This window comes from Molothrus ater, chromosome 16 (assembly GCF_012460135.2).
Source record: "Molothrus ater isolate BHLD 08-10-18 breed brown headed cowbird chromosome 16, BPBGC_Mater_1.1, whole genome shotgun sequence".
Classification (NCBI taxonomy): domain Eukaryota; kingdom Metazoa; phylum Chordata; class Aves; order Passeriformes; family Icteridae; genus Molothrus; species Molothrus ater.
The window spans coordinates 8,885,778-8,902,495 of NC_050493.2; the positions used below are offsets into that span (position 1 = coordinate 8,885,778).

Consider the following 16,718-nt stretch of genomic DNA (forward strand, 5'->3'; position numbering starts at 1 on the left):
AACATGTATAAACCACAGCAATAACTTGCCAAAAAACTCAAAATGCATCAACAACTCAAATTCAAAATAAGCTTTATTCTACTCCCCAGTTTAACCAACTTCATAGGTGGACTGAGAAATGAAAATCATCTGTGATTTACATATTCTAGAGAAATAGATGCCTCAGTGACTCTTTTCACAGCATTTCCTTAAAAAACAAACAAACAAAACAAAAAAAAACCCAAAACATCAAACCCATTTATGTATTCTTTTGTCAAGTAAGCTCCCTCCATCCCCTGCCACAATAAAAATCCATAAAAATTGTTTAGTCATGGTTACTTTTGCAAGTACAGGCTTCCATAAAATACATTAACACTGGGAATGAATCTACTCCATTTAAAAAAATAAATGCAGTAATATTCTACAGGGGGTAAAATTATATTAAAAAACCCATATACAGTTCTCTAGCATAAAGGGCTTTTCAGGTTAAAAAAGCATTTCTAAACTAGTAACAGCTGATATATTCATATAGAAAAATAAAAAATCACTAACACCCAAGGCACCTTAGTGAAGGGAGGTTTGTAAAGCAGTAAAACCCACCTATCAAGATGTTAGAACTAGAAGCTTGATCAGGTTTGGCCTCCTACAACCACCAGGCTTTATAAGCCACTATGGGGTTTAAAAAAAAATAATAAAAGTATGCATGCTATTAGCTCTGGGATCTCCTGAGCACTCTCAGCACTAGACATATCTCACCTTTAACCATGACCTGTTCTGAATGAGAAATCATTGCTTAAAGAAACATCTTGCCACTACAGAGGCAGGTTTTTGTGCAGCAACATTCTGGTCAGCAAACAGCCCATGGGGAGCTGAGCAGCTTCCCTGCAGAAATACACCTTTCACCACATAAAAACAGCTCTTTAATTTGGCTGACTGCAGCACACAACACCCATGGTAGAAAGCAGAATTCCAGCCAGAACTGGTGGTGTATTAACACCAAAAGCCAAAGCCTGAGGAGCTGCATAGTGAATATTGCTGTGTTGTAGGCAGGACAATTGCTTTGGTAGTGTCAAAAGAAGCAACCTTCAAGGAGCTATTTACAGTAGCTGATGCAGGAAGGAATTCCCAGTCCTGCACTCACACAGTCAGCATTGCTTTGTCACACCTTGTCACCCACAGAACTTGCCCAGAGGCCACGCTGGAAGCCACTGCCAATTGTGACTGCTTGTTCAGCTGTCACCTACCCTGACACTGCTGTCTTCTTGCTCATTGATACTCTCTTTAAAACTAAAGTTTGAAATACACATTTCTTCTCCTTTCCCAAAGCCAGCCAGGCTTTTCATAGCAGCATCTTGACAACACTTTGTGAGGGATGGCTCACGGGTCCTGGAACGTGTGACGGCCGCGTTCCAAACTCCAGGCGTTTCACCAACCTGCAAGTGCAAAACTGAAGTCAGGGCATTTCTCTCTCAGTGTAACCATGTTCAGAATAACTGCTCACCTCCAGAACAAACCACTCAGCTGAGATGAGAGAACAGCACTCTGAGCACTGCATGAACTCATTCCTTAACTGGGCTGAGCTTTCACTGTAACACAGGGCTCCATTTCCCTCTGAGGAATGAACACTATCTTTTACAGGTGCTAGAATTTCAGTTTAGCATTGCAGCAGCAGACAGATAATCAGCTCATGCATATGTAAATATATGAGGCTTTCTTGCAGAAGCTTTCATGAGGGTTTTCCCCAGGCTAGGAGAGCAAGTACAACATGGAACATTCCTTCTAAACAACACCACTGGGCACTGGGTACCAGGACAAACCAGCACAAGGGTCTGGCTAAATAATTAAGTCTGAAACCAAGTGTACTATAGAGACTTCACTTAGCTAAACACAGAACCTAAAGAATGTGCAGTGCAGGATTGGCAGAGTTTAAGCAGACACTGAATGGCAATTTGCAATAACCTTGCTGATTTTTCTTCTTTTGATTAAAAAAAGACAACTGGTTCAAACATTCAGAGAAATGTGTACATTGAGTAAGGTAATTTCTTGTCAGCAGCTACTTAAAATTACATCTTAGCAACTCTAAAGCAGTCTCAGTTGACCCACTATTCAACTTTTTTCCAGTTCTCCCATAAGTGACAATCTTAATTATGATAAGGGAAGTCTCCCTACATGCCATAACACTCCTGAGACATCTCTTGTGCAAGAACATAAAGCATAAAATAAATTGAACCAATAAGCAAGAACTGTTGTACTTTGTCCTATTTAAACACTGATTTATAATAAAATACATCTTGCACTTGCTCCAGATTTGAGGTATTCAAAACTTGATTGCAGTCCTTGAATTTCAGCAGCTAGTGACTCTGAATTTTAAACTGACCCGAAACATTCAAATCATAATCCTGAATAACTGAATTTCACATACTTTGAAAATGTCTCTACCAAAACAAATAAATATCAATCCCTAAGTTCCAACATCAACAGTCTCACTAAGACACCAGCAGAGCCCAGCACTCACCCTGTGTCACACAGAGGCTGATGAGGACTCAGGCGTGTTTCCAGGACATCTCTGTTCATGTACATGGACACTGAAGGTCTGTTTGGAGACTGGTCATACACAAAGTTTCGGCAGGATGCGAGCTTGGACTCCAAAGCCTGAAGTAAACAGACAAGGTGAGTGTCAGGCTGACCATTCTCTTTCAGAAGATGGCAGTGCCACACCAAAATGGCACTGAAGTGTGTGGGTTTGGGGTATTTTTCTTTATTTAAGAGGGAGCTGTCCAGTAGAGGAACCTGCTAGACCCCAGTGCCACATGAGCGCTGAATTTGTGAAGAGATGAACAGTCATCTCTCTAAAGATGAATCTCTGTTTCTCTAGGGAGCTGATGCTCTTCACCAGCAGGAACACAAAATCTTCACTTTCCTCAGAGAGATTTTTACATCTTTCTTACAGGCATAAATTTTTAGATTACTAAACATTCATATGAGCTATCAGCTTCCCTACCCATGTATTAGGTGGTACACCAAAGGGAATGAGCCACAGATATCTTATTCTCCATCACATGCTCCCATTCTAGATCACTCCACCTTTATTGAATTGCTTTCTGGCTGTATCAGTTCTGCAGCTCAGCCCATCAAAGCCCCATACAAATGTTTGCAACAACACAGCACCAAGGCATAAGGAGGGTAACACCAGTCATGGGATAACCTTCCCAACACCAGCATTACCTTAAATGTCAAACTACAGCTTAGCAGGACATTAGGCCTCGCTCAAAAGACCACTGGACTCTTAAGGCAAACTTCACCAGAAGCCTTTTGGACAGCAGGTATCAGCCTGCTAACTTCTCTGCCTTTCACAGGAACAGATCCATTCTCAATTTACTCATGCTGACGTATTTTTTCTGTACTTGCACTTCCAGAAATTCATAGAGGGAGATCTTATCCCTATCTGGATTAGAACTTAGAAAAACAAGCATGGTCCATTTTTATTTGGGGGTTGGTCAGAAACATTTGAAGTCCAGACCAAGACCAAGGCCACACTTAGCTAACCTGGGGGCAAAAGACTCTTTTCAGTCTCCTCTGAACAGTAGTACTGGCTGCAGTTTCCAGGAGCTCCAGCTTTCCAAAAGCATTGCCTGGCAGGTAATCACTCACCCCCACTTTTCGCAGCAAGTCTCCCACAATATTAAGTGCAGATATTCTTGCAGCTGGTGTGAGAGGGGTTGCACCATAACTGTCCTCAAGACCTGCAGGGCAGGTTAAAGAAGGATATGTTACTCATGGAAAAAAAAAAAAAAATAAAAAATTGACCCTACTGTCTTTAGAGAAGATGATTCAAGGAACACGATTAAAGATCACACAGGTTTTTAAAACCTTTCCCCTAATCAGACCAACATCTCTGGGACAGTTCTGAACTAATACAAAGTCCCAAATGCTCATCCTATCCCTCATTATTTCCAGACAGTTCAAGTCAATTGGAAATGAACAGACTATGAATAAACTCCTAAAATATCCCAGTCTGTGAATACTGAGACCATGGTGATTTGATTTAGGTGACAGTACACTACACACTGGATTCTGTGGCTAAAGGAGGAATGAAAAGAAGGGAGCAAACTATAGCAAAAACAAGAGCATCAAATGGTATTTGTGAGCTGGTTCCCTGCCAGTCACCTCTCCTAAAGGTCCCAGGGGTGGGAAGGCTGATGGGTGTGCGGCGCATTGCAGGTGTTGAGGGCACAGATAAGGAGGCCTGAACTGCAGTGTCTGCTCTTTCTGCTTCCAGGGGAGCTCTCATTGGTGTTTTGGGCTTCTCCTGTTTCTGCTGCACTGCAAGCTCTTGTCGTAGATCTGTGAAGTAAGCAACACAAAGCAAGTGCTGGAGTACGCAGTCACCAAGATAAAAACCAAAAAAGGTAATCTTTTGTCAAAAGATTTTTCTCTTCATGGAAGTGAGGTAAAGTCACTTGTCCTTGTAAAACATTACTCCAGGCATATCTGAACTTGGCACACCTTGACTACATTCTGGCTCCCTGCAAGGTTGAGATCCTATCTGTTGTACCCCTTTCTATCCTGGTTTCCACATGAAGGAAATTTGAGCTGAGGCCAGATTGAAGCCACATCATTATCTAGCCAAGGGACAGAGCACTTCTGTCCCACAACCTGGCTGTAGTTTATGGATACCACTCAAGGGCACAGAATCCAAGATCTGAAAACAGATGTTCATCCAGCTCCAGGGTCTCTCTCTTCTCACCCAGCCTTGTTGACAGATAGCAAAAAGCCAGTGCATTCCAAGGCAACCAGAAGTCAGTCACAGCCCTCCTTTTTTACTTCCCCACTAGTGCTTCACTGGCTCCATTTCCCACAGCCCAGGAAACAATGAGGTTAATGTGTATTAAAGCTGACCTTCGTGGGAAGCCACACCAGCACATGCCCCAGCTGGACTGGCCCAACTCCTTGAAGCCCTGATTAAGAGAAGGCTGGAACAGACTTTTGTTTCTGTGAGTGCTCTGGAATCATGTCAGGAGTTCAAGGAGGGGGCAGAATGTTCTTCAGTTTCCTTACTTGTTTCTACATTTCAGATACCAAGTTTTAAAGAAGCAAAGTTAAAAGCCCAGCTCTAAGGCAGATGGAGAGGACTGAACAGCTACAAGGCAGTGGAAGAGAAAGGAAAAGATCCAAATAACTTCTGTCTAACCTCTAGCTTCATCTTTCAGGCGCTGCACAGACTCCAGCAGGTTTTCTTTCTCATCCAGCTCACTCTCCAGAAAAGCATTTCTTTCAATAGCCTGGTTTAAACGTTGCTCAAAATCCTCCAGGGACATTATAGTGGCTCTGAAAAAGAGTGCATTAGGTGTCACCACCAGAAGACTCAAGGTAGAAGGACTCCCTCTCTCACAAGAAAATGGACACTTGCATTTTTGTTTGGTTTGTCTTGGTTCATTTTTTTTTTTTAGCTTGTAATATATGAAAGAGTGCAGTGAGGGAGTAGAAGAGGTAAAAAAAAGTTATCACATTGCCCATCTGCAACAAATCTCTTCAACACAACCATTAGACAAGTGACAGTCCAAAATGGCAATGCTAACAAGCAGTGCCACAAAGAGCACAGTATCACCATGCTTGCAGGACAGAATAGAGGTGGAAAAAAAAGCAGATCACCTTTTTGCTCTTTCCAAATCATCATTTTCTTGCTCAAGTTCTCGAATGTATTTCTGAAGCTGTTCTTTAATAGCTCTTGTCTGTGCCAAGTCATCTTCCAGCGCAGAGATTTGCCTGTATCCTTCTGAATGCTGCATTTCAATCTTTTCCTACTCAAAGGCAAATCAAACAGCACATCAGGTACTTAGCAACATGTTCTCTTTTTGCAGCATTGTCTGAGCTCCTTGAAAGGCAGAGACAGACACTCTGAAATTTTTGAGAAACACCATTTTATGTATGGTAAAATGCCAAAAAATTCAATTGCTCACACATTTCTGGGCTGCCAGCAGCAAGAGCTCTTCCCACCACTCCTTATCAAACAAAAGTGCTGGGGAACAGCTCCCAACATTCACAGCACAAGGCCCTTCCTTGCCTCTCCCAGGCAGCCCGACTCAGCACAGTTTCTAAGCAATACACAAAGCACACAAGAGAAGCCACTTATTTTCAACCCTAATATGAAGGCAGGCAATATTTAAGAGCCAAAGTAAGAAGAATAAAGAAAATTCCAAGTGTGATCCTGTTACATGCTGCTGTGGAATCAGCAAGATTCTGCACTGTCCATGTGGCTTTATTAGGCCCAAGCAGGTTCAGAATTCTAGAACATTTCAGGTACAAGTACACTTTTGGGAACCTAAACCAAACTCTGCCTCCCTCTACACCACACATACAAGGGTACATTTAAGACAGACATAGGCAGGGAGGAAATCTTAGCTGCCACATCAGATCTCTCTCCTGCACTGCCACTAAATGTGGAGTTAGTTCCACAGTATGTGACATGGGAAAGCTTTCCCATGTGACAAGGAAAGCTCCAGAGCACACTATTAAATTGCTTTATACTCAACCACCTTGCTACCAGACCACTTCAACATGCCAGAGGTTTTTTTGGAAATTCCAAGATTGCTGGGTAAGCAACATTCCTGAAGTGCTCTCCAGACAGAATTCAAGTACAAAACACTTGAAGTCACTGGAAACAAATCCATGCACTGGAATTTGAAAACCACGGCAAGTAGTCTAGTGTGAATGATAATGTGAAGACAGCTATTTTAGCACATGAAATGCACAGACAAGGAAGAGGGAAAGAGATATCCATCCTGACCTAAGAAATCCGTATTTGACTGCAGTGTGGTGACACTGCTGTAATTCCAAACCTCTGAAACACAGTTAAGAGCCTCTAAGCTCCAAAAGGCAGATTACTTTCAGTTAGTTTCTCAGGACTCTCTAAACTAACCCTGCAAAACACCATTCCCATCAGTTTTAGGTAGTGTGAGCTCTGATTTCTGAGGGGGAGCAGGCACACACACTGGGCTGGTCAGCTCAGAGCCACAAGCTGTGTGGGCCTGGCAAAGTTCACTGGTGCTGACCTAGATGCAGATCCCAAGCCTTGATGGGCTCAGTTAACACTGCTCCTCAATAGCTTCATGAGATTAATGCTTTGCTCTTGAATTGATTCAGATAAAAGACCAGAACTGCAAGGTCTGAGTCTTTGTTTTTAGCCAATTGTAATAAACTATCAGCTGATCTGGCCCTCAATGGTGGCTCTGTTCCTTCACTGCAGGCTGTTACTGCAGTTTTCAGGCTGCATGAATAGCCAATTGTTGAATGGTTTATTTCAAGCAGAATGTATTTTAAGAAAGTTATCTACTGGGAAGAATTATTTCAGATTTTCTAAAATATGGCTACCCTCCACTTTTTGAGGCTCTGTATTGCTTCCTACTATTTTCATTCCTCACTGTTTTGCCTGGTTCACTGGCCTTTCCTCTCATCCCAGCTACTCTAGAGAAAGAAAATCATCTACACACTCCTCTATTAAATGAACTATGGGTTTTATTTTTAAAATTTTTGTCTTCTCCCCAAGCCCACCAGCTTCCATGGGTTTATGTGGCTACCTGGAACAGCAGACCAATACTGCATACAACATGCACAACATCTAACATTTCTAAGGTGCTACAACAAGAACAAGGATTAAAGCAACATAAATACAATGAAACAAGTCTTGGAAGTCTTGCTATCAAAAAGCAGGGAGTGGAGGAAATGGCTAAGCTAGTGCTAGAGTGACAGGACTTCTGCCTGGAACAGAAGAGTACTTCCTTAAGACAGTAATTTGGACAACAGTTTAAACAAAAGGCATTGCAAATCTGGATTCATCCAGTGATTAATCACTTATACAAATACCTTCACTCCCATTAGCTTATTATTGCATCCAATTGAATAGAAGAAGTGTAATTACATTACTCTCTGCTTCCACAGAGACTGAGCTAGCCCTACAAAACACAGTGTAGTATTTCTTGGGTGACTGTAACTTATCTGTAAACAAAAGGTTAAATTCGAACTTTAAAAAGTCACACCAATTTCAGTGATTTTTTTCCAAGTTTAAGAGAACTTACCAGTATTTCCTGAACCTGTCAATCAGCACAGCACCATCTCATCTCTTCATACTCTAGATAGCTTCATTGTTCCTTAGCCACTGTGTTTAGAAGCCCCATCTCAATAAGTTCATATTCTTTATGTTTTATAATTCTGGAAGTTAATGCCTTTCTGCTGGTTCTTATTTTCACAGAATGCTAACCAAGTGCAAAAAGAAAAATTCATTTTTCCCTAAGGACAGAGAGATTCAATAACAAAACCAGGACTGAAACTGTTTTATGACTCTCAATTCTATGTGTTACCCACCAGCTGCTGCTTCCCAGCTTATCTGAAATGTCAGATAATAAATACACAACTATGTAAAAAGGGTTTTAAACTGAGTTTCCTTATGTAATGCAAAAACACAGCTGCAGTGTTTGTACTTTGATTGTTCTGCAATATTATCTGTGACTGCATGATGCAGACAGCAAGAAAGCTATGAACAAAAGCACTAAATAGATGGAAGAAGGAAAAGAACAGCAGCTCTCTTGTGTTCACACTCAGTCTCCACTCCACTGTGGACAATTCTCTCCCATCTGAAATCTATCCTGACACACAGCCACAACCTGTGAACAGGGCTCCAGGAACACTACCAAGGAACACAGAATCCTCAGAGCAGACAACAGGCTGACATTTCTTTACTTTTCAAGACTTTCCTTTCTGCAGTCTTCTGATCCATTTTTCTGCAATGCTCAGGTGACACCACGGGGCAGAGTCTGCAAACACCTGCCCTGCTCCCCCCTGCCCTGAGGATGTGCAGCTCACGTGCACCAGCAGCTCTGACCTTCACTGACTCCAGCTCCATCCTCAGGCGGTTGTTTTCTGACAGGAGGTCTCTGTTCCTGGACTCTGTTTGCTGCAGCTGAGCCTCCAGCTCAGCTTCGTACTCTCGGCTCCCCTCTTGGAACTCACGCAGTTCCTCCTGGGTATTCTCAGCACTGGAGAGAAATTCCAGCAACAGAACTCATCATCATGAACAATGGAAACAACATCTCTTGTACACTCGAGGTAAAAACAACACTGCTCTTGAGCACAGAAGGCTGTATGCCCTTCTCTGTATTCAATAGGAAGAGAGAAACATGCAAACGTTTCCCTGCCATGCATGGGAACCCCATAACAAACTGGTAAAGAAATAAAAGAAGTCCAAATAAACAGAAAAACCCCAGAATCTGTTTTCACACTGTAGATGTTGAGGATATGTGGCATCTCTTTAGTTTGTCAATTGTCCACTGCCATCTCACATTTTATTTATTTATTATTTACTCCATTATTTAATTCTATTATTTATTTGGAAATATAAAGAAAGCTGTTATTGATTAATAACAAAAAGTGAAGGAGAGAGAGAAAGATGAAAGGAAGTGTTTTATTTTCTTCAACAATTCTATTGAAACAATCCTCCAACAAGCTAAACAAGCAGCAATGAAAGAGCTGTGTTTTTGCATGAAGTGCTGTGCACCTTATCCAACCACTTGGAGGAATGAAGCCACTGCCTTACCATTGCTTGTATTTCATAGCCAACTCCTTCCAGTATTTGGTTTCCTCTTCCACTGAGCTGAAGTGATGTCCTTCTAAGTCTTCCATAATGAGTCCTCAAAGTCTAAAACTCCTGTTTCATTTTCCCACCCTGAAAAATAACGGTCAAGTGTGAGAACTCAGGCAGTGAGCAGCCTCATCCTCCTTGCTGCAGAGCAGAACACCCCTCCTCCCACAGTCACTGCTCTCCTAGAGACCAATCTAAAGCCCAGCCTTGTAGGACTCTGTCAGACAGACCATCAATGTGAAAGAATTCCTGCTAAATCTCCCCAGTTCTCCCAAAGCTGCTGCAGGCTTACACCACATTCCCAGCAGTGAGCACCTTTGGCACCTCTGGGTACACAAACCCCAAACCTGAGCTGCAACTGTGCCAGTGCACAGAGAACACATGGGAAGGAAGACTCAGGCACAACTTCAGCACCAAACACACTGCAATTCAGCAACCATGAAATTAAAGAGAAACTTCAAAGAGACAGAGATTAGGTACTCAAGACTCTGATTTCTTGAGTTAACATTTAAAGGAACACATAAGTTTTTTATGGACTTAACTTCTGGACAGGTGAAAAATTTCTTCCTAGGTCAACACAGACAAAGCTACCCAACTTTAAACATGAACTGTCAAAATCCAAGTATTGCTACAAGATATCTGGATACCTCAGAGAGCCATGGGAGAAGGGAGGGTAAAAGCTACCCAGAGGTATTAGCAGGATACCACTGGCTGGGATAGGTATGCAGTTAAGATATCAGCAATCCAGACAATCCAGTTGTCCCTGTGCCAGCACAAACCCAGTCACAGGACACAGTCCTAAATGGGAATGACACACTAAAGAGCCACAGGGGAATCAAGTCCCTTAAGCTGGTCACTCCCACTTGAGGACTTAAGTATCTAAACCCTACAATTAAATAAAATAAATGCCCTGTGATGTGCATGACACTCTGTTAAACGGGTCAGCAACAAATATCATTTCATACTAGTTAGTCTTGACAATGGAGAAACATCAAACCTAATGTTCTGCATAATCTGCCCATGTCCAGCCCTGGGTGAGGCAAAGATTCCACTCAGACATTATCAATTTAACCAAATTGATACCAAATAAGAAACCAAATAAGATCAAGAAGAGCAAATAGAGGTGGAATTGAACAATTCAGGACAGTGACAGTTGTCACAAAACTGCATCATGGAAATCTAATGACTGAAGAAACACCAAGTTCCAAAGTTCTACCAAATTTCAATTCCAGTTCTGCTGAGCAAAACATTTCCTAGAGGTAATTCTGATGGAACAAAGAAGAAGGGATGGCTGAAGACATCACTTAGATGTCAGCCCTGTCTTCTACTCTTATTTATGATACTCATAAAATGCTGGAGTAGACCCTCTGAGCAGCATGTCTTAGCTAAAGAAAATGTGCATACACTGCACATCTATTGAACTCCACAAAAGAAAATCTCTTTAACCTCTGTCAAGACTTTCCTCTCCAAAAATTATCTGGTATAAACAGGATTGAGTAACAGCCACCTACTTCGTAACTACTGAGACAAACCCAAGTAGCTCTTACCTCTACTATGGACAAAAGCACTCAAAGCAGTCTGGCAATCTAAAGCCCAATTCTTACATACCCAAGCAATGCCACAAAGCCCAGTTCCTCTTCACAGCCCAAGTAATTACCAGATTATTGAGCAAGGAGTAAGCAGCGTCACAGCTGAGTGGGGCTGTGCCTGCATACCTCAGTGCACAGTATCAGCAACACACTCACAGAAATTACTGTGTTCTTTAAAAGGGGAGTTGCCAGGTCAGGAGAAAAGTTACTAAGCCTTAACTTTTATAACTGAGTTTGACACAAAATGTTCCTTAGCCAAAGCTGTGTGTTCCTTCAAACAAACAAAAGCACTGTATAATGTGTTGATACATTTCCAGCATAAGGTCTCAAGGCTGAAGAATGCACTGAGCAAAAAAAGAGGAAAAGGAGTGTGAGTAAGGAGTGATTTTCCAAATAGTACTCTTGCCCATTAAAAAGAAAATCATGACCAAGCACAATTAACATTCTTGACCTAGGATAGTTTATGTCACATCTCCTCTGTTATTTTTAAGTGAATTGAAAGTGCCTTTGATGTTAATAAGCATGTCCTTCTGCTCAAGGCACTGTGTACACTGCGTACACACATGCTGATCCTTGCAGCACACTTGTGAAGAAAAAAAATCCAAAAAGGATTTTTTCTGACACAAGCATTATAATAAATATCTGTGTTTGGACAGGCAACAAAAATAATTCAGGAAAGATAAAGATGAACTGCAAGACATCTTGCCCTGAAAAGCTTTCAAAAAATCCTTTGGAACCAAAAGACAGCTTCCATCACCTTCAAAATCTTCAATATGCTCAGATCTGGCTCCTGAGTTTTTGCATTACACTTTGGAAGAACTAAAAGACTGTAGTAATTGGCATTTTTTGAGATTGTAGGGCTGCAAGGAGAATAACTTTCCTTAACTGACCCACACAATCCAAGAGAACCCCGTGAACATTCACAGAGCACAAAGGGGCTGCACCCCTCAGAGCCAGGGATGTCTTTGTCACCATGAGATTATGGTGTGGGCCCAATGAGGATTCATCCATTAAGAGCTCGCTCTGCTTCGTGGTCAACATTACTAAATAGTACTTATAATTTAAAATTAATTGTTCAACTGCAAACACATGGAAGGTCAGTGGACCTGTACTTATTCCACAGCCATGGCTATGTCCTGTGCCACAGGCACATGTTTTTTGCTGCAACATTCAAGGAAGACCTGTTACTTTCCTTCCCTGCACTACATCTTAGCTCAAACTAAGCTGGGATTTTCAAACTAACCAAACATGAAAAATACAAACTGAAACTGAAAAGAAAACTTCCAAGTTTCAGACAAAGCATTAAAGCTTTTTAAACTTTTTTTTTCCTGAAATTTGTCTAAGAAGAGTGCAAATACAAGCCATGTAAGTCTTGTTAAACTGCCCTAGAAAGGGTAGGGCTATGACTGGTTTTCCTCTGCTGCCTTCTCCCCTTGATTTTTAACAGCTTGGAGACAACATGCAAAATGCCTGAAGAGAAATTAATCAGGAACTACTCGTTGTCTGGGCTCACTACAAAAGCAGGGAGAGCAAAGGGGGGTAAAGGAAGTTTTAGAAATGGTTTTTTAAACACTGGAAAAGGTGAAAAAAACGAGGAGAGAAAGTCAGAGTCTGTAAGAGGCACACACTGGCTGCACCTTGTTTATTTTTGCACACATGAAGCCAGAAGAGACATCTGGCCAGGCTTCCTGCCTGGTGCAGGCAGCACAAGCGCTGGTCACAGGCATTACAAAGCTCCACATCATGCAGGAAGTGGAAGCGATCATGGGTGGGGACTGGAATTTTGCAATAAAACACGGCAGCATAAACGTTGCAGAAAACAATTTCATACCAGCGAGAGCAGAATTGCAAAATTCCTCAGGAAAAAGCAAGCATCAAGAAAAACAACACACAAAATTATCGAAGGAACTTCAGTTTGGGAATCAGTCTGAATTCACCCCAACTCATGAGGGCCCCAACTTAGATTGTTTCAGTCCTAGAACAAAGAACTCAAAACGACCCCGATACTGAACTTTTTTCTTCACAACACATTTAGTTCGGTGAACAATGCTGGCCTACTTTTGTAGCAATGCCTAATGGTCCAAGTCAAGGAAATTCATATTGTAATAAAAAAGTGAAACCGTACCACAAATACTACTGAATTATCCATGACAGAGATGATGAACCTCCTATTAGACATTATTTTCCTAAATGTAAACCAAAACAAACCAGCTCTTTGCTCCCGAAAAGTAGCTTTCCCATCCTTTGAAATTCAGATTTGCTTAAAATATTCCCCTTGAAAGGGTCCTCCTGTAACACATGGGCCTGTTTTCTTTTGTTTAAGCCATACAAAAGAAAATCACCACAAAAGAGAAAGAAAAGGGAGAGGTCACGGGAGCACCAGGATTACCACAGAATCCCACAGCCAGCACAGAAAAGAGTTATCGGCTTCTCCGGGGCTTCTCTACCAAAAGGCTGAATTCAGCAAAGCCCTCCCCTCCTCAGTAACCAGCCCAGCTCCCAAACTTCCAGCTTTCCAGTGGTTCCTGAGGAAACCGTACACTGTTCTGCGCTGGAACGCCTGACCTTGGTGGTTCCAGCTGCAAGCCAAGAGTTCAGCGGGGCAGCGCTCCCCGGTCCCATTCCCGGGTGGGGGCTAAACCAGCGGGCACGGCTCCCACACTCCGCTCCCCGCCCCACCTGCGCCCGCACGAGCAACTCCCGAAGCAGAAGGAGGTTCAGGTCCGCGCGGGGCTGCAGCCGGCCAGGGTCCCTTGTCCCGGGTCCCCTGTCTCCCCCGGTCCCGTCCCGGTCCCGTCCCGGTCCCACAGCCCTGGGCCGTACCGGGCTCTCACCGCGCTCCCGCCGAGCCCGCACCGCCGCTCCCGGCCCGGCCGCCGCCGCAGCCCCATTGGCTGCCGGTCACGTGCGGCGGAGCGCTCGGCCAATCAGCGCCGCCGGAACGCGCTTCGGAAACTTTGGTGACTTTCAAACGGCGCCGGGGGGCGGCGGCCGCGGCCGGTCCCGGTCTGGTTCTTATTGCCGTTCCTGATCTCATTCTAATTTCCTTTCCATTCCTGTTCCCGTTCCCATTCCTGTTCCCCGTCTGCCCTGCTAAACACCTCCCATCCATGTTCAGTGCCCTACAGTCACACGCACAAGGCTCCGCATCTTCTGAGATGTTAAGCGTGTAAACCAGCACGCACCGTAATTTTAAAGTCATGATTGACCTTAAAATTAATCTTTTTTTTTTTTGCTCAATTCAAAAGCCCTCTGCTGCAAAAGCAAGCAGCGAGACAGCGCCGCTATCTAATTTTAACGCCAGTCCAACATCTTTAGCCCAAAGTGCCCTTTTCCCGACCAAGGACAGGTTTCTGTGTCACAGTCTATGAAATATTAGACACGTCTCGCATCCCCATCCCGGCATGATGTCACCATTGCAGGAAACTGCGGCATGGGGCAGAGCTGGCTGCAGCCCGGGAATTCCTGGGCAGGATCGATAGGAAGGGACCCGGGACAAGGAGGGACTTTCTCAAGCGCCCCAGGTGTGCTCCTACCGCCCGTGCACACAAACACTCGCTCATTTGTTTGCGGAGCCAAAACAAAAACACAAATTATCGCACGTGTATCTCTGCGGCCCGCACAGGCAGGGCCACGTGTCACCGAGTGTCACCGAGTGTCACGGGGTGCAGCTCAGCCCCAGAGAGCAGTGGGATGGGCACCCACGTGCGGGGGCCCGGCCCCAGCTTCGTTCACCTCTGATGTAACACCGGGCCTGGAGCACGGCCTGGCTCTGAAAACACTTGTCTAAACTGGAAATACACCTCTCCCAAAGGCTCTGTAAGGCTGGGACTGTAACTGAGAGGATGGATGCTTTCCTATAAATATTGCACTAGAAGGAATCTGTCCATAACTCAGATAACTTTAATTGAGAAGGGTGGCAAAAACTATTCTACTTTCTTGTCAGGCATTCAGCAAAGTAACTATATTTTCAGTTCAGATGTTCAGTAGAAGTAAATGGAGACAAACTATCATAAAACTATGAAGAGAAAACTAAATAAGGCATTTAAAAAATTGGGTTAATAGCATTTGCAGTTCTATCATTACCCAAGAATGTTTTCATTATCAGATAAGTCGCAGAAAATAAACCATATGCTATTGTAGTATGTTGCCAGTAATTAAAACAAATTATACATTGTTCACAAGTTTGGGACAAAGGACATTTTACTTCGACACTTGAAGGAAATTTTTGAGGATAGTATGACTATACAGATTATGACAAAGGTACAGCTGAGGTTTTTAATATTTCTCACCTAGAAATACTTGTTAAACACAGCAAAACTTCTTGGATTTCAGAGGAAGCTGAGAACCTCTCATCCAATTCTGAAACAGTGAAACAGCACCCTAACAAATGCCAGGGGCTCAGAGGCGCTACCAGAAGCACTAGTGTACAAAAGCAATAAATATTCTTAAAAAAGGTGACTGTAATCACTGTGCCTTGTTTGCAAGAAGAACGAGAACACTTGTCTATTTCAAAATTAGCAGAGGAGGAGAAATTATTTTATGCATTTATTTTTAGTTTGCTGATTAATAATTAATAACTGGCAGATCTTTGTGGTGCTAGGATTCATGTGCTGGTTATTTTAATGAGAAGGCCACACTGATTCTTCCATAAAAACTAAGTGGACAAAAATTTATCCACTCTAAGTTCTGGTAAGGTTGTAACACCTTGTCTTTTGGCAATTAACTTATCTTGGGAAAAATATTTGCTTTTCTTAGAGAATTAAATAACTCACCCCACCACCCACTCTATGGATGGAACAGAAACTGCTCACCAATTGTCATTACAAACTACTGAACCGCTTTTTTATTTTGTTCAAATGGATTACTGACACCATAAAATGTGACAAACATTTTAGAATATCATATGGAAATATTGCTCTAACTGAAGAACAAATATTTAACAGCAATAAAACCTTTTTCTCTGTCTATTTAAAGATGTTATATAATTCTCTGCAATCTGTATATGCAGAATGCAGAATCAGATTTTCACATACTTAAGCAAGAAACAGATTCTCAGTACTTTAAAAACCTCCTGATATCTCAAACTGACACGTTTTTGATGAAACTGTCAAATGCTCATTAATAGCACTGGTTTATTAAGCAGAACAGAACACAGCAGTTCTCTCAGCCTTGGCACACAGCAGTGACACTACCAGTGACCCTGGCAAGCCTGGCTGTGGCTCTGAGCTTTGTCACAAGGGCTTCTCCTTCCTAATGCCTGCAGTCTCTTAGGCCAAGGTGCAAGTAAATTCCAGCTTAGCCTAATACCACAATTATGATCAAAAGACACTGAGCACCAAAAAGCAGATCCCACCCTGTGCTGTCACTAACCTCCCTCCTTGAGGAGCTCAGCCACCAGCTGAGGAGAAAGCCCAGCCTGGATGCCAGGATTGGCTGCATCACTTTGGCCCAGCCTTCCGAGGGAGCTGTTAAACCGTGAGCCAGAGCCGCGTCTGTAGAAAGACAAGAACAGG

General features: G+C 42.9%; 1 protein-coding gene across 2 annotated transcripts; it reads right to left on the reverse strand.

The window, feature by feature from the left end:
* Window positions 1–55: 55 nt before the first annotated feature.
* On the reverse strand, window positions 56–16,690 carry NDE1 (nudE neurodevelopment protein 1). Of its 2 annotated transcripts, none has more exons than XM_036392845.1 (9): window positions 16,576–16,690; window positions 9,569–9,697; window positions 8,858–9,011; window positions 5,632–5,780; window positions 5,171–5,307; window positions 4,147–4,323; window positions 3,631–3,722; window positions 2,495–2,631; window positions 56–1,412 (listed from the first exon to the last, which is right to left on the reverse strand). In XM_036392845.1, the coding sequence occupies exons 2-9, from the start codon at window positions 9,652–9,654 to the stop codon at window positions 1,319–1,321; spliced, it is 1,026 nt and encodes a 341-aa protein (XP_036248738.1). In that variant the 5' UTR covers window positions 9,655–9,697; window positions 16,576–16,690; the 3' UTR covers window positions 56–1,318. The 2 variants fall into 2 exon arrangements, with proteins under 2 accessions (XP_036248738.1, XP_036248739.1); XM_036392846.2 differs by lacking the exon at window positions 16,576–16,690 and adding an exon at window positions 13,768–13,807.
* Window positions 16,691–16,718: the final 28 nt, after the last annotated feature.